The sequence below is a fragment of the Caretta caretta genome, chromosome 18 (assembly GCF_965140235.1).
Source record: "Caretta caretta isolate rCarCar2 chromosome 18, rCarCar1.hap1, whole genome shotgun sequence".
Classification (NCBI taxonomy): Eukaryota; Metazoa; Chordata; order Testudines; family Cheloniidae; genus Caretta; species Caretta caretta.
Genome location: NC_134223.1, coordinates 6,421,944 through 6,449,325, shown reverse-complemented (window position 1 = coordinate 6,449,325; position 27,382 = coordinate 6,421,944). Strand labels below are relative to the sequence as shown.

Sequence of the window (27,382 nt, the reverse complement as noted above, 5' to 3'; positions counted from 1 at the left end):
CCTGATGGCAACAATTGTAAAGACCAGCAAATGTGTATGTATGGGACTGGGGTGGCTTTGACATTCCAAAGAATACTTTCCTGATTAGAGACAACACTTAACAGTTAAATTACAAACACTGATTAAAAACTAACTTTTTTCAAAAGAAATACTTCAATGCTCAAATCAGTGCCAGCACCCCTTCAGTATCAAACAAGCATGCACATTCCATGGGGAAAGGCAGTTTTGATAAGGGGAAGGATTCTGGGTTACAATCGCATGGATAAGTGTTGTTAATGAGAATTATTTCAAAAAGTGTTCAGCAAAATACACCTACACTGCTTATCCCTGTGGAAACTAGCAATCTTGTGCCCTTTGTGTAAGAGTCCTTTCAGTTCATCCTGTGCGGGGCAGAGGCCAATTGTCATGAGAAACTGCATTCACCTACCTGCATGTCCTCAGCTAATGAAATTGTAGATGCAAAGAAACAGACTCAAACTCCTTTATTACGTTGACTGCCAGAATTATTCATGTTTCTGGGAGGTCGTTTACATTACCAGAAACACTCAGTGTGAATTTTCAAGACAGCTGACCCTGAAGAGCTGCTGATTCCCTTCCCCAGCATTCATTTAGTGCAGCAAAAGTAATTTTGGAAATCTCTTCTTATATTCAGCATCTTATCTTTATTTCTGAGAGTTTTTGCTTTTATTTTCTTAGAAACGTATACAAACAACCAGACAGCCCCTCCATAAGACTTTATCAATGTGGTTGTAGTAGGAAGGAATGAAAAATAACTTGTTACTTTAACCTTCTCATATTTAGATTCTGACAGACAAGGTCCATGGGCATGAATCCCTCCAGAGAGTAATATAAGGATTTTTCCCACTATTCCCTTCACAGGCCTTCTTGTCAGAGAATGGTGTAAGGAATTTTTTGCTGCTACTCTTCTCCCCAGTTTTCTCCAAGTTAGCATGTAAAGATAGCTGTGAACAGGAAAAAGAAAAGAAGTACGTGGGCACCTTAGAGACTAACACATTTATTTGAGCATAAGCTTTCGTGAGCTACAGCACACTTCATCGGATGCATGTAGTGGAAGGAGGGTGACTATTCAGGGTTTTGGGAGCTTTGTGTAATGCACATTCATTTAAAACATGACCTCAGGTTACATGAAAACATGGAATATATTGCCGACAAGCATTTTATACCAAAATTGGGGAAAACTATTTGTGTTCATGTTAGTAAATAATGGGACCAAGCTTTTCAAAAATAGGTACCTAAAGTTAGGTTCCTAAGTCCTTATTTAGACACCTAAAGATATGGCCTTATTTTTAACAGTGCTGAGCACCCAGTCTCTGCCATTGACTTCACTGGGAACTTCTGAGTACTTAGCGCTTCTGAAAATCAGCCACTTGGGAGCATACCTTTGGGCACCTGTTTTTGGAAATCGTGGCCGAGGTCTCTATTAAACTGCTACTTATGCAGCTTTCTAAGAGGCTCCACTTGGAACACTTTGCTTTTAGTTGGTCTCAAAGTCAGTTGCCTTAATCCTCCTAGATTTAGAAAAATAAATTACAAAAAAGTCCTACATACAACCCATAAATATTTAAATTTATACTAATAGTGCTACTATTTATTATATCTATAATGGATTGCCCTGGGAAGAAAGCAGATCAGCCTGGCAGATCGGACCAGTGTCCCAGCATGGTGTTAGGATCAGTGTACTCAAGGAAGCTGTCTTTCAGGTGAAAAATGAAGCCCAGGCCGTGACCAGTGTGGCATTTTTAACTGGAGTAGAAACATTTATCCCTGGATTCTTGGCCAGATTCTCACCCTGATAAACTGACTAAATTCCCCATGCAATTTTATTTGCATACTGAGTTCATTTCCTCTCCTAAACTGTTACATAGTGTTACTTTTAGATACCTGTATCCCACCCCAGAGGTGGCTCTGCTTCAGTGGTGGAATGAAGTGGTACCAATATGTATCATGCCTATAGTACAGATGTTTTGTTGAGAATTAATTTGCCAACATTTGTAAAGCATATGGAGATCGTCAGGTGAAATGAATTAAAGAATGTTTAATGTTGTATGCCACACAGTGAGGCCCTTCTAAAATTCTATGGCATGATGTTTACTGTGGACTGCAGAGACACCTATTGGTAGGAGTAGAATAGATCATTTGAAATAATCATACTGCTAAAATGTGCGTTAGTATTGTCTGGTTTTGCTCCATGAAGTTAAAGCCCTTATTATGCCTCTGTATTAGTGATGCTCCCTAATGTTGGTTGAATATATACATTTGTTCAATGTACATTATACGTTGTGGGGGGAGAGAGAACCTTTTGTAGTGATAAACACCCATTTTTTCATGATTTGTGTGTATAAAAACAAACATCTTCTGTATTTTCCACAGTATGCATCTGATGAAGTGAGCTGTAGCTCACGAAAGCTTATGGTCAAATAAATTGGTTAGTCTCTAAGGTGCCACAAGTACTCCTTTTCTTTTTACATTTGTTCTAACTCTATTTTCATGTGTGTATTAATTTTTTTTGAGGGGAGTGCCCTTTGGAATGAAATTTCTCATTCCAAAGACTATTGTTCCAGCATATTATAGAAAAGTCACATTATGATCACGATGAAATTGGCAAAATAACAAATGCTCATGGGTCACATGCAAAGAAAAATACCCTTTTTCAATAAAGATTAATTAAGATTAATTATAATTAATTATATAATTATATAATTAAGATTAATTATACTAGTATGCCTTTAACCAGTGCAAAAAATTAAATGCTAATATGTAGTAGTGTTTTCAAACTAAAAATATATTTACCGATCAGTATTATATCTTTAAAGAAATACAATAGACTCTTCTGTACTTTCGGTCATTAGAAGGGGTCTGTTTAAATTGTTTGAATTTTTTCATCCTTAGTTATTTTAGATACTTTAAAAGCATTTCAGTTTTTTACTTGTCCATCATCAATCTTAGAAAAAGAACCTCATTAGATCTGATACATGCATCCAGAACGAAAAAGCACTAGCCTAAATCAGGCCTGTTTGCAGCCCAAAGGTGATTTTTGCATATGGAAAAATTCAAAGAGCTTTATCTTCAGCAGTTTACCAGAATAGGGAAAAAAGTGCATTTCATGATCTAAGAGAACTGAAAGCAAAAAAAAAAAAAAAAGCATTAGGCAATTTTTTTTTGCTAAAAGATGTGTGGCCACCCACAACGTGTTTTTAGGGGGCGCAGTAATTGGTTTTAATGGTAAGATTTATAGATGTGAACCAAATGCAAAAATTGTATCCAGGCTTGGATTCTGAAATTCCCACACTCCAGCATGTAGTGTGTGTTTCTGGAGCTTTTTGCTAGGGTCTGTCTCCAGGTACATCTGACCTGTACATGCTGTGATTCCCACTTTCTTGCATCCTTCCCCCCAACATTTATTTTCATCCATTCTAATGAAAGTGCAGAGCACCAGATCCAAAAGCACGTGAGCATCTGTATATTTAGAGTCCTCCAGGTTCAAATAAACAGCTGTTTGTTTCAGTGACAAGAAGTGGAAAGAACCATAGTGTCCTCTTCTTCTTTGGCATCATGCTATAGGTAATTAGTGAACAAGCTTATTTGAATATGCAGTCAAACAGGATGTTCTTAAGGAAATACAAGGTGATGGTTGAGATGCTCACTCGGTACAAACCCATGAAATTTAATTTCATTGGTTCCCACTGCAGCTATAATTCAGCAACATTGTACATAAATGATTCCCTGTAACTTCTCTGATTTTATTGACATGGACTGAAAGAGCCAAGAGATTTCTGTTAGAGAGCTTATTCCTTCACTCTCCCACTTCCCTGGTTCTTCTCGCATGAACAGAGAGCAACAATACCCGAAGTCCGAAGGTGCAAACAATTCGATGTTTATTGGGGTGAACTTCCAGCAAGCTAAATACAAGTTCCTTTTTCCTTATTTTCGAATCCCAACTTACTTCCTGTTTGTCCCTAATTTATATAGTAATATTCTTAGCTATACCTTAACCAATCATTCTACTAAAATTTAACTAACCAATCCTAACATATTGTAACATGATCAGCTAACCAATTATATCCCACCACCTTAATTAGATTACACCCCGCAAAATTAATTATACAGCAGACAGAAACAATCACAGAACCAGACAGAGATTATACAGACAGACAATAACAAAGTGGGAACTATAATGACAAAACAATACAGGAGTGAGGATTTCACATCCCAGTATTGATAAGTGAGTTCTTGCCAGACAGGATGCTATCAAACTAAGTTTCCTTTTACATTTTCTAGGCACTTCCCTTTCTCTGGAGGTGATAGGAATACAATCCTGTCCTGATAGTGCCTAACAGCCCAATAGCACCTTATCTCAATGTGACTAGTTTGGAATGTGAGGATGTGACCATTCGCTTCCCAGCTTATGGCTGCCTCTGCTGCTTAGCCAAAGGCCTGAGCCTAAGCACAGGGCCACAAACTGTCACAGTAAGAGAAGGCCCTTACACTGGCAGACAGTGGTTTTGATTCTTTCTTTTATACCTCTATCACTAGCCAAGTGATAAGAATACACCTAAATTCTTAGAGTATAGGCCTTTACAGACAGGCCTGAATATCTATATCCTAACAATTTCGCTCATTGCTGTAAATGCGCTCAAGTCAGCAATCCCTGTGCAGAGGGATTGAAATGTGCTGCATGCTGCCAGGGATTGTGTAGCTCCTGCAGCCTGTGTAGTCGGGCTGTGCATGTAGAGCCATTGCTCTCCCCTGCTCAGGGTTTGGTTTCAGTATATGTACAAAGGGGTAGAGTTACATGTGCTGTGGAAAGGAGCTTCACTTTGACGGTGTAAAAATGTAAACCACACTGTCTTGTTGATGGGTATTTTGTGTGCAATATTTCTCTTCCTCCCAAGAGGAAATGTTCCTTTTGACATGGTGAATAAAACAGAGCCGCGAACTAGCAGTGCTGTTCAGTAGGATGGCTGTGGAGCAGAGAACCAATTGAGTGTACCCATCTGCTCAGCCGCACACACACCCAACCCCCTTCCCACCAATTATTTTTGTATTAGCACTTTGTAGTTAATAAAGTAATTTCCATTTTCTCCATGTGCATCCTTAAGGGAAGATGAGCAGCAGGAGCTGATCAGCCCTCCACCCCCACTTCAGATCAGAAAGCCTTTAATTAGCCCCAGCATTGCTTTGTGTAGCATTTTCACTATTACTCAAATCACTTGAATTCTGCAGAGTACAATATCAGACAGAAAAAACATGGCAATTAAACAGAGCATTGCAGTAAAGGGTGTTTTTCTGACTGGCGTTCTGCTTCTACACGTGAGTTGAAAGAAAGCTTAAAACAGTACTGATCTTAGGAAATTTAATTCATGCTTTGCTATTAGCTGTCAAGTTGATTGTGTTTATATGGAATACTTTGACCGCTTACCAAGGTTTATTCAGCGCTCTGTTGGAATGATATTACTGACAAGGGGCAAAGAGACGAGCGAGTTACGTTACAGTGCTCATCCCAGACTACTGCTGAAAAAACCTTTTCCCCACACCATCACACATTCTGTGTATGCTGTGTGTTACAGAACAACTAGTTTACAACTGCCTTAGATGACAAATTGGGCGGAGGGGGGGACATCTGGGGTCCTGTTTACACTAGCCTTGCTGTCACTGCCCCAAATGATATTGCAGCAGTGGGAACATTCTTGACAAATGTTAGTGTAACAAGCCTCATGAATCCAATTATACAAGGCTCAGAGAGGGAGTCAGAACCTCTAGTAATGACTATCAGTAGTTTTCTGTTCCCATGGGACAGTAAAATTGTGACTCTTGAGATCTTCTGGGATAGAAGCAAGTGCTGTCATTCTCATTGGAAAGCTTGGGAATCTCCCCTTTCCAGTGGGATAGAACCCATGTTTCTAGTTCTGCACGTAGGATGGCAAGATATCAGACCTTAAATCCTTCACTGAAGAAAGTCTGAATATTCCTGGCCTTGGGCCAGTATAACTCTTTCTGCAGGGAGGGATGGGAGTGCCACAGTTGTGTGTGTGAGAGAGAGAGGGAAAACCTTTCTCTGAATAAGTAGCTGTGTTTTAATGTTGAGAGGTGTGCTGCATATTTATTTAGTAAGATCTTCTTGGGTGCCTCAGTTTGCTCTGTAGCAAATGACCAGTTAGGAACTTGGGAAACGTTTTATCCTTTGCTCTTATATACCTCTACCCCGATATAACGCGACCCGATAGAACATGCATTCGGATATAACGGGGTAAAGCACTGCTCCAGAGGGGCAGTGCTCCAGAGGGGCAGGGCTGCGACCTCCGGTGGATCAAAGCAAGTTCAATATAATGCGGTTTCACCTATAACGCAATAAAAAATTTTGGCTCCCGAGGACAGCGTTATATGGGGGTAGAGGTGTATTATAAAGATACTTGGGATTTCATACACTGCTAGTTGTGTGCAGGTGCCTTAGACACATTAGACAGGGTTCCTGCCCTGAAAAGCTTATGGTTGAAATGGATTTTGACTATTGTGAAGTTGCAATTCAGAACTTGTTTAATTCTTTCTATATTAAACTAAATTCCATGTGAGATGCTCCAGAGAGCACACCTCTCTCCTTTTCTCTACACTGTGAAGCCTGGGAGCAGGAGGAGCAAATTAACTGGGTTTTTTTTCCTAAACCCAGATTACAAGGGGCATTGAAAGAGGATGGCCCTGCAAAGGAGAAACTGAACAATGCTTTCTTGACTCTTCCTTTAGGGTCTTTGTGTTGAGAAGGCCCAGTCTAGGCTAGTAGTAAATTCATGTCTGTTGGGACCACTCAGAATCTCAATGTTTGCCTAGTTTTTAATGTCTCAGGACAGAAATAGGAAGGGTGATTATCAGGCACTGGTACAAGGGAGCTGAATATTTTGAATTACAGTATTTCCCAGACCTTGTGGTTTAAGGCTGAGTTGGAACTATAGTTTATCAGTACCCTCAAGGAACATTATGGAGATTTCCTCTTGACTTTCCTTCTCCTAGCACTTCCCCTGTAGTATTACCTAATTCTGATGCTTATGTTGTGATCACCAGGAAATGTCATTCTCTGCCTGTCACTTTGCTTTCTGACCTCTGAACTGCTGCTCTCCCAGGCTCAGACACCTCATGTTGTCAGTTGTTAGAGCTCCAGTCAGCAAACTGCTTGGGAAAGGCTTTTGAAGAGCAAAATGTGGGCTGGATCATGAAGGCAAGGACTTATGGATATCAAACTGTGCTGAAGTCCTCATGATGTAGTGAATGATGTTGAATGCAGCACACCTGTCCTTGGGACCAAGCTATGCCCCATATGGCAAAGATGAATGAAGTTCCATGTGCTAGGGTCTAAGATCTGGCTTATTAAATATTGTTACTGTGAACCCAGCAGCCAGTGTAATAAACATGGACTTGAACATCAGACCAGCTGTTACAGATCATTCAGAATTAGTGCAGTGGATTTCATTGTTTGACAAGTAGTACTGGAGAACAGAAGTTCTGAATTCTTTGTTTTCTAGGGTATGTGCATTATTTAAGCAGTAACTTGACAGTTGATGCTTTCTTTGGGGAATTATTTGGGGTGGTGTTTTAAGAGGTTGAAGGCAGTAATTTCAGCCATGCAAGTACAACACTCTCCATCAATGTGCACAGCTTGTTAAATCTCATATCTGTTATAAAATTGATTGACAGCCACTCAATTTGCAGGTTTTCCTGGGAGGAGTTGCTATCGGGTGTGGATGTTAGTTATGAGATGAATTGCACAGAATCAGTCTTAAGACATGAGCTTTTCAGAATTGTTGCACAGTTGTAGCAAACTTACTGTAAAAACACAGGAGAATTTTGATTAATTACATTCCATTGCAGTTGCTCATATATTGCCATTGGCTGATTTCACGGAAGGCCAAAAAGCTTGGGAAACATCTACACTGATTAACAATGGCACAGAATGTTGCTTCATGTATCTGATTATCCAGATTTCATCATCAGATCTCATTGGTTTATATCCTTTCTTTGGGGTAGAGGGCAAGGAAGTTTTAGTTAAATTTGTTCCAATGACTTTGTGTCTGATAAGATTAAGTGCATGCAGGGTTAAGTGCAGGATTATCCTGAAGGGTGAAATCCATGTGGATACCCACGCCTGTTTAGAGTTTCTCCCATGGAAAATCTGGCTTCAGGACAAGAAATTGGTCTTATTTTCTGCAATTTCATTGCTCTGATTGTACTGTCTTTATCTTATGCTCCAAGGTTTACCAGTACTGCTCTGCTTTTACCAAATGGTAGTGTCCCCATGTGTTGAAAAGTCACCACTCCCCTGATCCTTCAATCTCTGACACTTCCAGTATCCCTGAATTGTAGGGGGTTATTTTGCTGTCTTTCTAAAGCCCAGCAGCATGTTGGTGGCTTCTCTGCAAATGCTTCTCCCCCTTTACAATTCGCTTAATAAAAGTTAGAGGTAAAATAAAGCCCCTTTCTCTGCCAAGGCAGGATTGTTGCTTTTCTAGTGTCTTGTCTAGTTTTGTTTTCAGTGTTCTTTTTTAAAGGCTGTTGGCACCAAGAACTTTCATTTTCCGGGAAGGAGAGAGTGGGTGCCTATGTTGCATTTGGGAGCAAGCCTGCCAGTGTGCGTCCACTGACGTGTGGTAATGTACCAGCACACTAAATACAACTGAATAGATAGTGCTTTGATGTTGCAGCTTGGGCTTGGAAGGCCACCACCGCCTGGCTTCAGAGCCTGCGCTCCAGCCAAACAGCCACATCTACACAGTTACTTTTAGCGCACTAGTGTGAGTCTGTGACCTAGGCTGAGAGGCTCACTTCCACACACTGTGTAGACATATTGGGACATGCCTGGATGTCTCTAAAGCCGTTAAGTGAACTGTCGGGATTTGGGAAAGTGGGAACCTGTGAGGTCCTGCTGTTTTTCCAGAAAATTCTCACCCTCTGCTGTAAGTTGCTGTTCTCAAACAGGTGACATGACCAATAGCGCTGGAGAGGGGTGTTGCTAGAGACCCAGTTGCCATGCATGTTCCTCCAACCATTAAATAAAGCTCTTTCCGAATATGAAATCGTAATCTAGACTTGGAACCTCCCTAGATAAAGTCCATGAAGTTTCCCCTTAGAACATTCTTATTTTCTCTTATTTAATTTGTCATCATGAAGGCCTCACTTCATGGTGATTATTCTGTGGCCTGAGGAGCTTCTCTGCTGGTCCTTCTGGAGTCATGCTGGTAAAAGGACAGAGCTGGTTTTGAACTTTGCACATCACATGCTACCACGATGTAGCTCTGAGACTACTAGACTGTCCATACCCCAAATGTACTATGATACATGTATTTTAAACATTGAAAATACTTACAATATAAGCTTCTGTCTTAGATAGTTTCTGGTGGGACTCTGTCTTGACTAGAATCGCTACAGCTGTACTGCTGTAGCAGTTGAGTGTAGTTGCTCACTAGAGTCACAGAAGCAGTTCTCCCATCGCTGTAGTTAATCCACCTCAAGAAGTGGTAGCTAGGTTGGCAAAAGAATTCTTCCGTCAACCTAACGCTGTCTATACTGGGGGTTAGGTCGGTTTGACTGTCTCCATGGGGTGAGGATTTGTCACATCCCTGAGCAACGTAACTGGGTCGACCTAAATTTTCAGCTAGACCTGGCCGGGGGGGGAATACTTTTCAAAGCATCCCTGGAGGCTGGATAGTGCCTCTTTGAAAGATTCATGTCTGCTTCGTGAGTTGGCAGATTCATCAGTTGAAAATTAAGTAACCAGAAACCTGGCAGAAGCATCTCGCCAAGCAAAAAGGTGCAATGCCGTGTGTCCTTGAAATGTTTAGTCATTGCTAGGTCCTCTGCATGCTGAAATCCTTACCCTCAAGGAAAAGGATCCAAGAATTGTGCTTCCCATAAAGACTCTTTACATCAGTATCAGTGGTGAGCAGGGTTGAAGCGGGAAGTATCCAGAAGTCAGCACAGTCAGCTGATGAATGTAGCTAGTAATTTATTCTAAAACAGAGCCCACTAGATCTGTCTGTGGTTGACAACTCACCTTATAGTGCAGGATTTCTTAAACTGGGGTCCATGGATCCCTGGGGGTCAATGAGGGTACTCCAGGGGGTCTGCAAGCCCCACAGATGAACTCCTCCCCCTCTCTGCCAGCACCTCCTGCACTCTGGGGAACAGCTATTCAGGGCGCACTCGGGGGTCGGGGAGGAATCCTGTCTGGGGCCACCAGCCCCACTGCTCAACTCCTCCCCGTGCCTCCTGCACACCTCGGAACAGCTGTTCCCCAGCATGCAGGAGGCGCTGGGAGAGAGGGAGAGGAGTGGGGATGGGGCGCGTTCGGGGGAGTGAGCGGAAAGAGGAGGGGCAGGGGTGGAGCAGGGGCGGCAAGAGGAGGGGCAGGGCCTTGGGGGAAGGGGTGGAGTGGGGACAGGGCCTGGGGCTGAGTGGGGGGTTTGGGGTCCATGAAAGATTTGAAATCAAAATGGGGGTCCTTGGGTTGCTAAAGTTTGAGAACTGCTGTGTGTCACTCTGCTTCTAACAGACAATTAAAGTCATAAAGAAAAATAAGCCCACCTGTGTTGAAGAACTTTATTTTTGCCTTTGAAATGCTGTTAAGCAAATTTTATAAAGTTGTTTGAAGGAGTCATTTTGCAGCTCCAAGTAGTTGAGCCTGTCCCTGTGACGTTTTTGATGGCATACTTCATCTTTGCATTCTGCACGCTAGAGACTTGGGAAGTCAGAAAGGCTGCCTGTCAGTTCCCTTCTTTGGAGTGCAGTCAGAACTCGTTTCATATTCTTCTCCAAGAAGCTCCTGATCTTTTCAAATGCCTGAACTTGCAAAGTGACATGGGGAGTCAGTAGACAGCCAGCCAAGGAGACTGTGCTTAGTTTATGGTGGGTTTAGCATGTTGTGATGAAGTCATTTTCAGATTAGCGTCTATCACGGTGGTTTCTCAGTTGCATTTGTTAGCCTTTTCTCTACTGGGGACTTTTAGATAAAGAATCTGCTGCTGCCACGACAAGGTGCAATGTGGTTATTCTATTGCTCAGAGCAGAAACAGCCTTCTGTCACTCCCTTGCTCGGTCACAGCTTGATCAGTGTGGTGGATGTGTATTCTTATGTACTTTATTTTTCACAGCTATTCTCTGGTTGATGATTCCATCTTCACATGAAACCATGTAGAACTGTCTCACATTTATCTGATTTCTAGATTAACTCTTCTGAAAGTACTTTCCTGGCTTACCAAATTGTGATTTCTCCTTCGTGTCAGAATAAAACCCCACTCCAGTAATGCACCTGTTCACCATCTGTTAGTAGACCAAATGTCTCAGTCAGGGCCAGATTCTGCCCCCATGGACAGGTGGACAACTCCTGTTGACGTGGTTGGGGGTTATGTGTGTATCTAAGTCAGGAATTTGATCTTCAGGTCATAGCAGTGACAAGATTTGTCACTTTACCTGACTATACATTATAGAGGAATCAAGTCAGTCTGTTATATTTTTGTAGTGATTTCTTCCCAGGTTCCCAGCTCTTAGCACGCTTTTTTTTGTTTCAAACTAATTTCTGACCCATTTTAAGAACTGATCAGAATGCATCTTTAGCTTTGGAGTTGGTACCAGCATATTAATTGCATACTTAGAAACTGATCAGCCTTTATTTAATACGGAGTAATGTTCTATGTTTATATTATTCTTCAATAGAAAAGAAAGATGTATTTGCCTTTCTAGTGGGAGATAAACTTTTGCTAAATATCTATTGTCATCACCAAGCTAGGGGATTAAGCATACACTATATTTTAAATCAAGTTGCAGTGGGGGAGGTTTAGATTGGATATTAGGAAAAACTTTTTCACTAAGAGGGTGGTGAAACACTGGAATGCGTTACCTAGGGAGGTGGTAGAATCTCCTTCCTTAGAGGTTTTTAAGGTCAGGCTTGACAAAGCCCTGGCTGGGATGATTTAACTGGGAATTGGTCCTGCTTCGAGCAGGGGGTTGGACTAGATGACCTTCAGGGGTCCCTTCCAACCCTGATATTCTATGATTCTGTGATTCTATGAAATCTTTCTGTGATAGGAATCCATTAATTCTACATTCACCTGGGACCGGTGGTGTAAGAAGACAATCTCCTTGGCTAGTTCCTTAAGACTGGTGGGTTCTCGGAGCTCTTAACGCAAAACAGTTGCATTGGGAAAATTTAATTTTGTATGGCCAAGTAATTAGCGATGAAAAGTGGATATTGTTAAGAATTTGATCAGTGGCATAGAGCAATCAAATCTGAACCACTTCATTTTAGTCATTAAGGAAACTAAATATTTTTGGAACTACTGTCAATATATTTTAGTGTGTGAATTACCATTTGGGCTCCATGTTTTTCCCCCTTTGTCCTCCATCTGACAGCAACAGCAAAATGTGCTCATGCCTGGAAAAAAGGGATCCTGGGGCGCAGGGGACAGTCTGTCGTCTTGTTTTGTGTGGGGGATGCTTTCATGTAGGCTTCGAACTTCCTGTCACTTGAGATTCAGGCTTGGACTAATGACTTTGCACAGCTGTAGCACCTTATATCCAAAGCTCTCAAAGCATTTTACAAACATTGAGAGAAGTTTCACAAGTCCCCTGTAAGGCAGGAATGTTTAAATAGCTGTTTTCACTTCTCAAAAATAGAGTCTTGGTTCTGTGCCTCATTACCTACTGAAATATGCCTCTGTATAAACTGCTCTATTAGGACCGTAAACTAATTAGCTTGGGTCCGTTAGCTCAGCATTTTAGATGGTAATAGAACATTTTTGGCCAAATGCATGGGCCTTGCCTAGAATTGCACATCAGTTTCTGCAGTCAGGCTTGCTTAAGTGTGCATTTCTAATTTCTCTTTCTAATTGTGGGCACAGTTAGGTTTTTATCCTTGCTTTGTGTGGTGTGTCTCCTTACAGATTGTTATTATGGCCTTGCTACAGGGTACTGTTGTGAGAAGGTGCTAGAAAGCTTCTCTGCAAAGTACAGGGAATCACTTCAGATCTGCTGATTGACATGGGAGTATTTGGGGGGAAGTGTCACTGTGTCTATTCTGCCTGGGACAATTTTAATATTTGACTGGGAAGTAATACAGAATGTTTTATACCTCAGATTGTTTGTTCAGCAAGGTCACGCATGGTGCAGGACCTTGGCCTGTTAGCACAAGGAAAGTTTGTATTTTCTCAGTGAATTGTGGCAGGTTCCCTGATAGTTCAAAGGGATGTGATCCTTTTCTAACTGTTCTTGGGAGAGGACTCTCTCTGCCTTGGAGAAGACTATCTCTGGCCAGTTCAAAAATAGTCATGTTAAGAACCAATTCTGAGTAGTACGACTAATTACAAAGACAAGATGTAAAAAAAGTCAAGATTATAACTTTTATAATTTATTGGGGGGCGGGATAGCTCAGTGGTTTGAGCATTGTACTGCTAAACCCAGGGTTGTGAGTTCAATCCTTGAAGGGGCCATTTAGGGATCTGGGGCAAAAATTGGGGATTGGTCCTACTTTGAGCAGGGGGTTGGACTAGATGACCTCCTGAAGTCCCTTCCAACCCTGATATTCTATAATTCTACGATAACCAGTCAGTTCAGTAATGTACTGGCGGCGTGGAGTGTGAGGCAAGATCAATGTTCTTTGTCTGGTTTAGTAAAATAGAAAATAAAAGCCATCTGATCTTGGGTAATATGTTGCAACAGATTTCAAGCCCTGGGATACAGCCACTTTTCCCTCTGTTTACATGCAGCAGCAGTGCAGCCCAGAATGCCTCATCTGAGCTACATAACCAAGACTGGGACCAGTAAGCGTTTAGAATTTTAAATGGAGTAAATCTAAGATAACTTACTTGTTAGATAAAGTGCTTCGTATTGTAAGAATTCTCTCCTGCCATCTGTAACCTGCAGTCTACCGTTGCTCCAGATTCTGAGATGTGACTGTTAATCCCTGCTGGGAATATGTAGGGTTAATTTTGCAACTTCCTAGCTCTGTAAAATGAGATTCATAATATGCTGTGGCTTGTAAGTACCAGGAGATATTCCTTGGGGAAAAGTTACTAGTTATTTGGAGATAATTATTGCTTTTATTCAGCACCAAAGCAATAATTTAAAGTGATATGTTAGAAAGCTAGTAATTTCCTGTCACTGACTGACAGATGTTTTGCCATACGTGAGATGTGCTTTCAGGCTTGTACTAATTACGATGACACAAATTGGCAGTAGCTTTCTTTCCATGCTCCCTACTCTAATTTTGTCATCTTTTCCTCTCTGCCTTTTAGAGGGGAGGTTCCATTTTGTCACATAAGATCTGTGCACAGCTTGGCTGCTGGTTTGAAATGCCATTTGCTAACTTTTTTCCTTTCTCTGCTCCCCTCCAGGTTCTTATCCGTCACCTAAGGCTGGGGCCACTTTAGTGGTGTATAAGGACTTGCTTGTGCTGTTTGGTGGGTGGACGCGGCCAAGCCCCTACCCTCTGCACCAGCCGGAGAGGTTCTTTGATGAAATACATACCTACTCGCCTTCCAAAAATTGGTAAGAGAACATCCTGAGAGGCTGGATTGGAAATATGCCTTTTGCCTTGAAAATGTATCCATACACTCTGTGTATACATACAGAGCTGCTCTTAAAAGCTTGGCTGAATCCCTCTGACCGACTTTGCTTGTGGAGACATAGGAGGAAGGAGAAATGAACATTCCCTGATCTTGGGTTAAATGTCCTGAAGCTGTTGTGACCCTGGGTAAAATATCTAGCGAAGTAACGTCCCGAGACGTGAAGAGCCAAGAGTCCTACTGTCTGAGCTCCCCGATGGCCATAGCTTCCTTATTTTCTTAGAGTAGGAACTAAAATGAAACTAATCCATTTTTTTTCTTAACTCCTTCCTGCGGAGGCACAGTTCCTGTGCACAGTTCGAGAGTAGAAGTAGGTATTTGGAACACGTAGTTCATTTGGTCATACATTTTGATTCTTTATTATGTGTTAAAAAGTCTCTCTATTTAGCTTTTTTTTAACGCCTAGGGATTTTACTTAAAGTAAAAAATTTGAGAGGAATAAGATGAGGAAGAAAAGGGACACGTGGAACGGAAGAGGAGGAACAGACGAAGTCTCACATCCCAGGTGGTATTTCGGATTTAGCTGGCGGAGGGAAGTGGGAGTGTCATCTGTATCTCCCTTGTATGACCCCGTCTGGTCAGGACATATCTCAGGATTAGGATGGAGGAGGTCTGGGGTCACAGGAGATGGTGGCGAAGCTTTCTCCAGTAGCCAGTCCAGGCAGGCAGACCTCCTATTTCTGAATTGCTGCCTGCTCTGTCAGCCTTTAAGATTAGCTAGGAACATCAGAAAAATATATTAAAGATGGTAGGAAAACTCTTTTTCTAGTGTCCCCCCCCCTTCCCAGAATAAGTGCTCACTTACAACATACTTCCCTTCAGAACTGATGTATGTGAGCTAATGCCTTACTAAAGTAGCGATGAATCCTACCTCTGTTTCATATGGGCATTTAATCACCAAAAGGCTCAGTCATCTATTGCAGTTGTGGGCAGTGTCTTTAGTGTGCTGTAGGTAAATAGTTAATGATAATAGTTGAGGACAAATTTCATTGAAAATACCAGTACTACCAATTTAAGATCCTCATTCCTTGTCATGTTAAACAGTTTACAGCAAGCTAACATTTTCAAATACTAGCTTTTAGTCATATTTGGTCTTTGTAGACGTTTTTCCTTGAGGTTTTCTTCTCTGTAATAAAATGTCTTTTATGAACCTGCTGTTTCTTGTGACATTATTTAGACTTGAGCTAATTCTTTTGAATTGCTGATCTCTCTGCTCTTCAGATTGCATAGAGGGCCTTTCCTTTGTATTTGCCTGTAAAGTGCTATGCCCACTTAAGGAGCTAGAAACATGTTTCGTCCCCAAAGGGATTTATTTGGTACAGATCTAGAGCCAACAAAGTAAATGTATTTTCTTTTCCATGTTGCTTGCGTGTTCTCTGACAACTGACTTTCCTAGCACAACTACACTCCAGTATGAGCTGAAGTGCCTTGGCTGTACTTTAGTTTGAAAACAGTACTACGTATTATCATTAACTTCAGACCTGTTTTGGTTCCAGACTAAACTTCGTCTGCCCTCCATTCAAATAATGTTGCTGGTTCTGGTACCAGAGCATTTAGTCAAAATGCTCTATCTCAGGTTTATCCTTTTTCTGTCTCTTCGTTGTTTGCGTCATCGCCTTGTTTTATTTCATGTTAATTTACATTTTATAAATCCCTGCTCTCCACACTCTTGGTGGCCTCTGTGGTATTTGATACATAACAAATGATACAGTACCCCCCTTTTCAATAAGGCAGCGTTTAGATCTCGGGGGCTAGAAATTGCAACACCAGAAAGTCATGAGCCAGTGCACTTTCTCAGGAGGCAGTTTTCCATTTAAGGGTGTAAGACTGTTTGTTTCTAAAAAAAAAAATTGGCCATTTGCCTTTTTCATCTCTGGAGGAGAAATCTGAGGGGAATTTGTAGCATAATTCACAGATTTTAATGTATCCTCACCTGTTTCCTTAGGTGGAACTGCATAGTGACAACACACGGACCCCCTCCCATGGCAGGCCACTCCTCTTGTGTAATAGACGACAAAATGATTGTCTTTGGAGGTTCCCTAGGATCTCGGCAAATGTAAGTTTATAACTTTTTTCCCTCAGAGGTATTACTGGGAACCTGTGAACATGAAAAATGAGGAACAAACATTGGGTAGGGTCAAGTACGGTGTGGGGCAGAATTGATGCAAGCTTTTCACCCAGGGCTGTGACAGTGCATCATGATCCTACCCTCCCCCTCTGCTGTGCCAGTCTCTAGAGCTGAGCTGGTTCATTTTGCTGATTCATACCACCTTGTGAAGTTGATAAGCATTGTTTAGTGAAACCACTGAGCCCACATGGAGCTCCAGTGAAGTCAGTGAGGCTGTGTGCCGTGGTCCACCCACATTGAGGCCTAGACTTCCACCTGGGAGGATTCAAGGTCAGAATGTCTCTTAAAATGAAAGTGAATTTAGCGGTCTCCGCTAAGGGCAGTTTATCCACTTCACAGTGCGCTGCGTCAGCAAGCTCCGTTGAAGAAAGGAATAAGGGAGGGGAAGTCAGGTTCCTGGCGCATGGTTTCAGCTCTGGGTGGGAAAGCTTGTATTTATGAAAATACTAAATTGCGGCGTGTCTGTGAAGCCTTGGGCCTGCTGCTCCCCACCTCCCCATTGTGGGGGAGGTGGATAGCTCAGTGGTTTGAGCATTGGCCTGCTAAACCCAGGGTTGTGAGTTCAATCCTTGAGGGGGCCATTTAGGGATCTGGGGCAAAAATTGGGACTTGGTCCTGCTTTGAGCAGGGGGGTTGGACTAGATGACCTCCTGAGGTCCCTTCCAACCCTGATATTCTATGATTCATTGCTGCCCTGTCTTGGAACAAAGCTTAATCAGTACTTGATGCATGCTCCTGATTGGCTGCTGTCCCATTACTGGTTCCCTTCTCTGTGGTAACCTGTGTGACACACCAATACACACACATCCCCTGCTTGTGGGAGGAATCAGTTTAACTCTGCTAATGTGTCCCGAGGTTTGAGCACTACTGTCTAATGAGAACAGTGCTGCAGTCTTCCTAACTGTTGCTTATTTGAGATCCCAGGGGACTGGGTCTCTGTACCTCTGGTTCCATGTTTGTCATCTTGTCCTTGCAGGAGTAATGACGTCTGGGTTCTGGATCTCGAGCAGTGGGCTTGGTCGAAGCCAAACATCTCTGGGCCTACCCCTCACCCACGTGGCGGCCAATCTCAGGTGACTGTCTCCTGCAGTTATTCAGCAAACATTGCAGTACCTTGCGGTGAGCTCTACAAGGAGCTCTAGCTGCCTGCACGAAGTGTCAAGGATAAATTAGAGAAGCAAAATCCCATCGCGCATTTTGTGATCAGCTTCCCATCCTCACCCGAGGGGCTTCTAAAAAGTAATTCCCCCTTTCTAAGCCATCTTTGCAGTCTCAGCATGCCAGGCCTTTGTCCCCTTTCCACCTATTTCACTGCTTTGAGAGGATGCATTTTTAAAACTTCTTGATGTTGAGCCAGTTTGTAAATATCTCTGTGTTTTGTGCATGTGCCAAGACTTGTGATTAACATGTCTAAAAAACAAACCTTCCCATTGTAACATTTTAAGCAAAATACTGCAGTCTGTCTCAACATATAAAGGATCCATTTGTGCTTGCCCTGTGGGGGACCCCATGGATTACCAGACCCACCAGATTTCAGATTTCAACTGACATGGACAGTGCCCAGTAAGATCATTAGTTCTCTGGAGCCCATCTTGACACCCTGCATAAGCCCTACAACATGCATGCCAGAGCGTTGCCCCAGATTCCCCATCTCCTGTCCTGGGAATGACAGGGGGAGGGATAGCTCAGTGGTTTTGAGCATTGGCCTGCTAAACCCAGGGATGTGAGTTGAATCCTTGAGGGGGCTGTTTGGGATCTGAGGCAAAAATTGGGGATTGGTCCTGCTTTGAGCAGGGGGTTGGACTAGATGACCTCCTGACGTCCCTTCCAACCCTGATATTCTATGATTCTGTCTGACTTTGGTACCAGCAGGGCATTGATACTGCTCTCCTCACCATACCACTCAGATAGCATGGTGATGGGGGCCATATAAATACAGACCATGGGCATTTGAGTGCTAAATGAACAGAGTTAAGTTCCCTAACTAGTTCCCTCCACTTAGCAAGTTGCATTTTGACTCCACCTCCTGGATTCATTGTCCATGTATATTAGGTGGAGTCACAAAGGTGTCAGAGTTTCAGACAGGCTGGTGAGAGAGGAAAGGTTGCGCCAGCCCTTAAAGGAGGTTCTGTGAGTAGGCTGGGGCAGGAAGGATGTGATGGGTACATCGAGGGAGCTGGATGAGGATGTTGCTTTGCCTAGGGTCCTGCAAAACCACACAGCTTCATGATAAAGCAGTGATGGTCTTGCTTAAAATATTGTTGTATTCTCCCAAATCTGTAATACTTTTCTTTGCCCCTTTAGATCATTATAGATGATGAAACCATTTTAATCCTTGGTGGTTGTGGCGGTCCAAATGCAGTAAGTATATAAAGTGTGCAAGCATCAACACCAAATGTGTGCCCCTTCCTTGTATGACACAAGCTTCTGTATACGGCCATAGTTGCACGTTATCACAATAGCAGCTCCATAGGTCAACTTCTTGGTGTGCTGCAGAGCAATCTTGACTGGTGGGCGTGGCAGCTGAATTGTAGACTTCATGTAGTTGTCACCCATGCTATAGTTGCCCATAAATAACTCCTAATAAAATGCATTGCAGGTCTCTAGCACCCATGCAGGCATCTCAGAGCATTTTACAAACATGCCCTCTGCGATAGGCCAGAATTAGAAATTGGATGAGAAACTTAAGGCACAAAGAGGTGACTTGCCCTTAAAATCCCACAGTGGTAGTCAGGGATAGAACCCGGAATACCCATCCTGTGCTTTCACTTCCAGGCCAGGATTCCTTGCCATCTGTAGGAAGATGGCTTCTGGAAATCTTTGTTTCTGGGAAGATCTCTCTGCACTAAGCCTAAGGTTCTGGTTTTGTCACACTTTTCTTTGCAGCTATTTAAGGATGCTTGGCTACTGCACATGCGCACAAATCCCTGGACATGGCAGCCATTGAAAGTGGAAAATGAAGACCATGGAGCCCCTGAACTATGGTGTCATCCCGCATGCAGGGTAAGGGGGTCAGAAATGGGGCAGGGTGGTATTACGAAGAGGAATTTGTCATGAAGGAAAGCTTATTTATTTGATTCGGATCTCCTGGCTCGTTAACATGATATGGTCTCTGCAAGGGTGTTCTCATGTGGAATATCCTGTGACTGCTGGTTCATTGGATGTTTGGTTTCCAGCATATGTTTTTCACCAATGCACTAACACACCCGTAGGGGTTTAGGAACATCTCTGCAGCAGTTTGTAATAGTGCACTCATTTTTTGTCTGTTAGGTGGGACAGTGTGTTGTGGTCTTCAGCCAGGCTCCCAGCGGGAGAGCTCCACTTAGCCCCAGCTTGAACTCTCGCCCGTCTCCTATCAGTGCCACGCCGCCAGCCCTGGTTCCTGAAACACGGGAATACCGCTCTCAGTCTCCAGTCAGGAACACCGACGAAGCTCCTTGTGTGAATGGCCGCTGGGGCACCCTGAGACCTAGAGCACAAAGACAGACACCATCAGGCTCCCGGGAAGGGAGCCTGTCCCCATCCAGAGGGGATGGGTCACCTGTACTGAACGGTGGGAGTTTATCCCCTGGAGCCGCAGCAGTGGGGGGTGCCTCATTGGACAGTCCTGTACAGGCCATATCGCCCAGCACACCTTCTGCTGCTGAAGGATATGACCTGAAAGTTGGACTTTCCCTGGCGCCGCGACGAGGATCGCTACCAGATCAGAAAGATCTACGCTTAGGGTCTGTAGATTTGAATTGGGATCAGAAACCAGGTTCTGTTAGCTGTCAAATGGATGCTGTGGACAATAGGACAGTTGGTGGAAGCATGAGAAATCCCCCAGAGCAGACAAATGGAATCCATACCCCACCTCATGTCACTAGTTCCCTACCAGGGGCGGTGTCACCAGGTGCACTCCGAAGAAGCCTGGAGGCTGTCAAGGCCCTGTCTTCCAAAGGTGCATCTGGTTCAGCAGCATTAAGTCCTCCTTTGGTGTCTTCACCAGGATCCCCTGGTGGCCAGAGTGGGAGCAGTGCCGAGATGGTGCCAGCACCACGCCCAGGCTCCGCCCAAGGGGATGGCCATTCCTTACCTCCGATCGCTCGTCGCTTGGGCCACCATCCACCGCAGTCTCTGAATGTCGGCAAGCCTTTGTATCAAAGCATGAACTGCAAACCCATGCAGATGTATGTGCTAGACATTAAAGACACCAAGGAGAAAGGGCAAGTCAAATGGAAAGTGTTTAATAGCAGTTCCGTGGTGGGGCCACCAGAGACCAGCCTGCACACTGTAGTGCAGGGCAGGGGGGAACTGATCATATTTGGTGGCCTAATGGACAAGAAACAAAACGTGAAGTACTATCCCAAAACAAATGCCTTGTACTTTGTGCGAGCAAAAAGATAATGTGGCAAAAGCTGTTCAACCCTTTCCCTTCCTGCCCCATCCCCTTACCATGGCTTTCTTTTTTTAACCCTTTCTCTGTCACGCAGGCATTTAAACTGTGAACTAGGGAACGACAAACCAATAAAATCCAAACACAGTTTCAGCGCTGCCCTCCAGTTTCCAGTCTATGACCCTGGCTCTGGGCTTGGTTCAGAAAGTCCTATTTTTAAAAAAAAAAAAAGAGAATATTCTGTTTACAAATGGGGAGAAATCTCCATTCCAGTGGGATGAATTGTTGCTGTGTTCTAGCAGGAGCTTCACTGCGCCTTATCCTTTGCTGGTAACTAGACCAAGAATTTGGGGTGAGTGGGTGGGAAAACTTCTAGGATCCAATAACTTCTTCAGAATTTTTCAGGAGTATAGAGGGGCCCTCCTCTCTATCTCTACAATTGCAGTTCCTATAGGGATGCTGGTAAGAATGGTCTTCGAAGAACATACTGAATAGCTGCAGGCAGGAGGCTGTGTGCTTGTATGCACTGACAAATACTCATGCTTATCTGTTGAATGTGGCTGCATAATGAAAATAGCGCTTTTTTTAAATCTACCAGTATTGCAGCCATTACTGTAATCCTTAATCTGCAAAATGACACAGATGCCTTTTTTCCTAAATGCTTTGGCCTGATAGAACTATTCTTGTCCGATACAATGAGAGAGTTAGAAGGGAGAAAGGACAGTTTGACATTGAAATGCCAGGATCATCCAGAATTAAATTTATACAGACCACCTTAGTATTCCACCGGGTAAAGTCCTGCACTAGATCAAACCAACAGCTTAGATTGATGACTCTGGAACCCCTGATGGTCTTGAGTTGCAAGCTGCCGAAATAGTGCATACAAATACATCATTGACGTTTGAAAACAGTAAATAATGGAAATTACAAATTTTAGAATGATTTGTACATGCGTGGTTAGGATGTTTTATAAGAATCAGTAGCTATGTGCATCCTTAAAGCTTGACTTCTACTTTTTTTCCCCCATAAGATTTTGTTCTGGATCCTTTTGTTATCTTGAGAGTGCTCCACTCCGTACTTGTACCTGTGCAGACAACTGTCCTGCAGGCACTGGGATGTCATAGGTCATCTTTGCTTATCAAACAGAAAGAACATGTGTACAGGTTCAGATTGCTCAAAGTACTTAAGCACATGTTGAAGTCCTGTTGACATTAAGCATGTACTTAAGTGCTTTGCTAAACTGTAGCCACACAGACCATATTCAATTCTTTTTCATAGCTTGTTTGAGCTAGTAATTTATGCGGTTACTACAGTTCAAATTCCCTGGTTCATGCTTACATTAAAGTTATCCTGATGGATAATGCATCGGAAAATAACATTAATCCAAAGTAACATTACAATTATACCAACCAACCAAAGCAAGGGAAATTCAGACGTAAAGCTGCTGCTCCATTCTTTACTATAGATTACATTTTATCAGTTTGCTACTCCTTCAGTCTTACTCCAGAGTGCTTTCTTTTCAATTACTTGGAACTTTTTATAGCTTTCTTTGAGTGTACAAGACATTTTGGCAATCATTGAACTGGCAAATTTTAGTCTGGAAGGGATTTTTCATCCAAGTTACAAATACCTGCAAAGTAAGGGTTGAAGTGGAATGCTGGCCCAGCATTAACAGCCTCCGGGGTAATCACTGATGCTGAGAATTCAGTTACCTAAATCAACAAAGACTTTAGTTCAAATCAATTCTGATTCCTTTTAATGTACACTTTTGGATGAATTCTCTTTCCTTCCCTCTGCAGCTTGGAAGAATTGCAATAGAGACCGGCTGATCCACAGAGGGGCACCAGTTTGCCATAGGTTTCTTTCACTAGCCTGTGATCCTGGCTACTTCTGAAGCCTGCAGTTTTCATCGGACATTGTGGATTGTTAAATCTGTTGGCCCCTGTTCTACAATAGTCTCCACCCACACAGGGCCCTGTTGTAGTTGCTGGGGCTCCACACATTGCAGGATTCAAGGTTTATTATTTTTACGACTCTTTCTAAAGCAAAAACTACTTGTTGCTCACACCAGCAGGTTCAGAAAGTTGGCAATGCTGGTTTAAAAAAAGCAGGGGGAGGGACTGACAAGCTAGGCTGCACAATGTCTCATTAGACAATAACGAACTAGAAAATACACTTTGAAGCCAATACTCAGACCTGCCTGAAAGTTATCTGCCCCTGCAGTACACCACATTGTGGTGTTAATACTGAAGCACAAAGCTCACTTTCCCTCTTCTCATTATATCACGATGGTCTCCAGCTTTGCCTTGGCCAGAGATGTTGAGAACTGTTCCAGGTGCATTGTAGGGCTGTTCAGAGAGAGGAGCATTTAGTTAACTACTGAGCACGCGTAGTCCTGAAGTGGTGGTTGAGCGCTGAGAAAATGTTCAGAAACTGCCTGTATTCCTTGAGCAGACTAATCACAAAATAAATCTTAATACATACGTGGCATAAAAGTAGGAAATCCTTTCCTAATCACAGTGAAACCTGCACACTGGGCAGATCTGTGATAGTTGTCATTGCATTGGATGTACCACAAAGTGGCTCCTTTAAGATTTCCAATATGATTTTGGTTGGACTTTTAACTGTCTCCACTGGGCCACTGAGTTTTGCTGGACCTTTGGTGGTCACTCAAAACAGTTTTCTAAATCTAGAATCACAAGCCTTTTTAAAGGAAAAAAACCCTTCTCTAACTCGAGTGTTCTTTCCCATTCTGCCCCCGCTGAGAAGGTATTTGTTTGTTCAACAAGCCCCAAATGGTTTCTTTGAACCTGATGGTTTAAAAATGAAAGAAACCCAACCATGGCTTTATATTTATCTCCAGGCCTCCAGTAAAACCTGTCTCTGTTAGACTGAAAGGCATTGAAGGTGCCTCTTTGTGAACTGCATTTTCAGCACACAAGCCTGCTTCAATTTCTGTGTTCATCTTGAGTGCAAGAATCAGTTTTGTAAAATGCAAAGGTTGTGGTGAGGTGGTTTGAAACCTTTTTACGGGACAAAACAAATTCAGTCACTGTTGGTTTGTTAATGCTGGACTGGGTTTAATGCAAACCTGGTCTATCTCCCAGATCCTCCAGTGTCACTTGAGCCTTGAAAAATTGATTTGAGGGTGTGAGCTATATTTGAATGCACGTTTAATGCTGTTATATAGAATCTTTATTAAGTCCAGCTCTGATTATATTTAACATGTAAGCCAGTTTTGTCTCAATTAAATGAGACATCCCGCCTTACAGTATCTTTATCAATATTTAAAATGTTCTTCTCGAAGCTTTAACCCCTTCCATGGCTGCAGAGGGGCTTTTCATGATGATGACATTGGGTTGACTGCTGTTGCTTAACGTAGCAGAGGTGGGTAGCCAGTGTTTGGGGTTGTTTTTTTTTTTTCCTCATGTGCCCCAGCTTGATCAGAACTCCATTGTGATTTCCCTATACAGGATGACATTGACATGTTTCATTTGCATGTCTGTCTTTCACCCAGGGTTTTTTGAGAGCAAAAACTGAAAGTTTTAAAAAGCCAACTGCTAGTGAATTTACACTATCTGTCACTATAGGATTTATACCCTTCCCCACAGACACACACATCATACCCCAGCCCTCAAGTGCTCGAAGTTCACTGCAGAAGATAAAACTGTACAAAGTGACATAGGAAGTGGTCTGGGCAATTATAATAGCTTCATACTAGGTTGCAAGCCACATGGAAACTGTAAGGAGTCTTCCTGGTCTTGCTTGTGGCATTTCCCAATTCATATTTCCATCTGTTCTAGTCCGTGTGGTGATCCTGGCATGATGATGTTTCATTGCTTTGCTTCATTTGTGGCCTCTTTACCAACACATTCATGTTCTGCTAGGTCAGCAGACTGGAGTGGAAGGACCCAGGAACACAAAAAGCAGTCCCTTTGCCTTTCCCTCCTCTGCCCTGTGTGTGTTGCAGAAGGCATGTTCTGCATGGTTTCAACATGGCTCCCAAAGTGGTCTCTATGAATGACAGAAATGTGGGTCTTTATTTCCTCCCCCATCCTGTCCCCAGACAAACAGGTTTCGTGTAATACGCACAAAGTGTGATCCAATGTCGCTGGTGCTGTGACTCAGGTGTACAGGATGACTTTGCCCTACTCGTCATTTTAGGCTCATCCAAGTGTAGGAATGAAAAGTGGATTTCATTGATATTTAAATGTGTAAATTTCATTTTTGTTAATGTTTTCCCCCAATGAATTTTTAGCAATTTAACAAATAAATAATAATAAAAAGATGGCTGGCAGTTGTTTTTAAATGACTGGGTTTTAAATCTAGCTTTCATGTAAACTCTGTATATTGTTCCAGTGGCATCTATTGGCTTTCTTCCCACATCTCGCTCCCTCTGTGCCGTTTTTTCTCCCCCCCACCCCCCCTTGTCCTAAGGGCTTGTTGCTATGCAGACAGCAGACAAGCCTTAAGGGTTAAGTTTTGAGATTTAAATTGAGACGGGAGGAGTTTTATTGTTTCAGTTAAATGGATCTGTTTCGTTGCACTGCCTTCCCTTACAAGAGGACTATACGATTCCTTTTGAGTAAGTGGGCCGGAGTCAGGCAATTCCTACTATGAGATCCTCAGCGCCCTTTGGTTGGCTCTGTACCTTGATATCTCTGATCCTATGCCTTGTGAGGCCGCTGGAGGGGCTATGACCTCACATCATGAGTTGTCTTTTTCCAATTTCTCAGCTGCCCCTTAAAGGGCTTAACACAACTTTGAAATAACTAAAATGACAGAGGTTGGCTATTTTCAAAGGAGCCAAAGGGATTTGGGCACTCAGTTCCCATTGCAATTCAGTGGGAGTTGGGGCCCAAACCTTAATCCCCCACCCAGTGAACTCCATGGTGAAGCTCCCATTGACTTCATTGGTGCAAGATCAGGACCCAACTTGCTTAGCCTCTCTCAAATCTCACCTACATTCTTGCACAGGGGCACCGTGTTCAAATACAGTAAAAACTTGATCTAGTTTATCAGGCAACCCTTTGTCTCATGGGGTGCTGGGTGACTAACTTTCAGAGGTCCTAAGCCTCCACAGTAATGCGCTGAGCCCCCTTCACTTCAATGCGTCTCTAAATCAGGGCTTGAGTGCAATTTTTTTCTCCCTTTTCAGGACCATTTACTAACCAATTCAGACCTTTCAGAAGGCACCATGGCAGATTTTGTGGTACATCCAAGATTGGGATCTGAAGGGAGGGGGAATTATACCCCCAATATACAATTAAATGTCCAACAATAAAGTGATGTGGCAAAAACATGCAGTGCATTCCTATACAATGGGGGAAGATTTTTCAAAGGCATAGATGATGGCAGGTGTCTACTTTTTGGTTTGGTTTTGCCTCTGAAAATTTCCCCATGGGTCTTTGCTCTTTACCCATCTAAAGGGCAAGGGCTTAATTAAACTAAGATCCATGTTGATGTGGGTCATGTGTGGTGCTAAGAGGAGCAACTGTCTGAATGATAGTCACTAGTACAGGCTTTTCTTCTGCTCTAGGGTAAGGGAAATGTTCACGAAACTTGGCTGTGATGTATAAGCGTTGAGCCATTGTTTTTCTATGGACTGCTCGTGGGAAATGTTACTGTTTGAAGTTGGTAATGGAAACCCCTTTACGTAAGAGGGGAAAAAAAGGAACTGTTATCACAACCCTGCCTTTGAAACTCCTGTTGTTTGTGTACCTTTTATAATGATCCTTGTTCTTATTGGAGTGTCACTCTAGGGGTTCAGGGGGGAGTGGCTGGGGCTGCATGCAGGCTTTTCAACAGAATTGCCAATGTTCTACTGTACTCGCACAAAACCGAACACCTTTGCCCCACCCCCCTCTGAGGCCCTTGTGGCCCCGCCCACATCTGAGGCCCTGCCCCCTGCTCACCCTATCCCCTCCTCCCTCTGTCACTCGCTTCCCCCACCCTCACTCGCTCACTCATTTTCACAGGGCTGGTTTGGGATTGGGGTGTGGGAGGGGGTGAGGGCTCTGGCTGGAGGTGTAGGCTCTGGGGTGGGGCCAGGGAAGACAGATTTGGGGTGCAGGAGGGGGCTCTGGACTGGGGAATGGAGCCGCAGGGGTTTGGAGTATGGGGTGGGGGCTCTGGGCTGGGGGTGTGGGTTCCGGGGTGGGGCCAAAAATGAGGGGTTCAGGGTGTGGGAGGGGGCTCTGGGCTGGGGTAGGGGATTGATGTGTGGGAGGGTTGAGGGGTGTGGGGTTTGGGGCACAG

At 43.2% G+C, this 27,382-nt stretch overlaps 1 protein-coding gene across 6 annotated transcripts in view; it reads left to right on the top strand.

Annotated features, from left to right (window-relative positions):
* The window catches only part of FBXO42 (F-box protein 42), a 104,690-nt gene extending 79,278 nt beyond the window's left edge, over positions 1-25,412 (top strand). For 4 of the 6 annotated variants that reach the window (XM_048824810.2, XM_048824808.2, XM_075120961.1 and 1 more), the window contains 7 exons: positions 13,764-13,817; positions 14,391-14,544; positions 16,567-16,677; positions 17,726-17,822; positions 19,054-19,110; positions 19,636-19,752; positions 20,020-25,412. In XM_048824810.2, the coding sequence (XP_048680767.1) occupies positions 13,764-13,817; positions 14,391-14,544; positions 16,567-16,677; positions 17,726-17,822; positions 19,054-19,110; positions 19,636-19,752; positions 20,020-21,135 (1,706 nt within the window). In that variant the 3' untranslated portion in view covers positions 21,136-25,412. The remainder of the gene's footprint in view (positions 1-13,763; positions 13,818-14,390; positions 14,545-16,566; positions 16,678-17,725; positions 17,823-19,053; positions 19,111-19,635; positions 19,753-20,019) is intronic. The other 2 variants (XM_075120962.1, XM_048824807.2) reach the window with 2 other exon arrangements.
* The last annotated feature ends 1,970 nt before the right edge of the window (positions 25,413-27,382 follow it).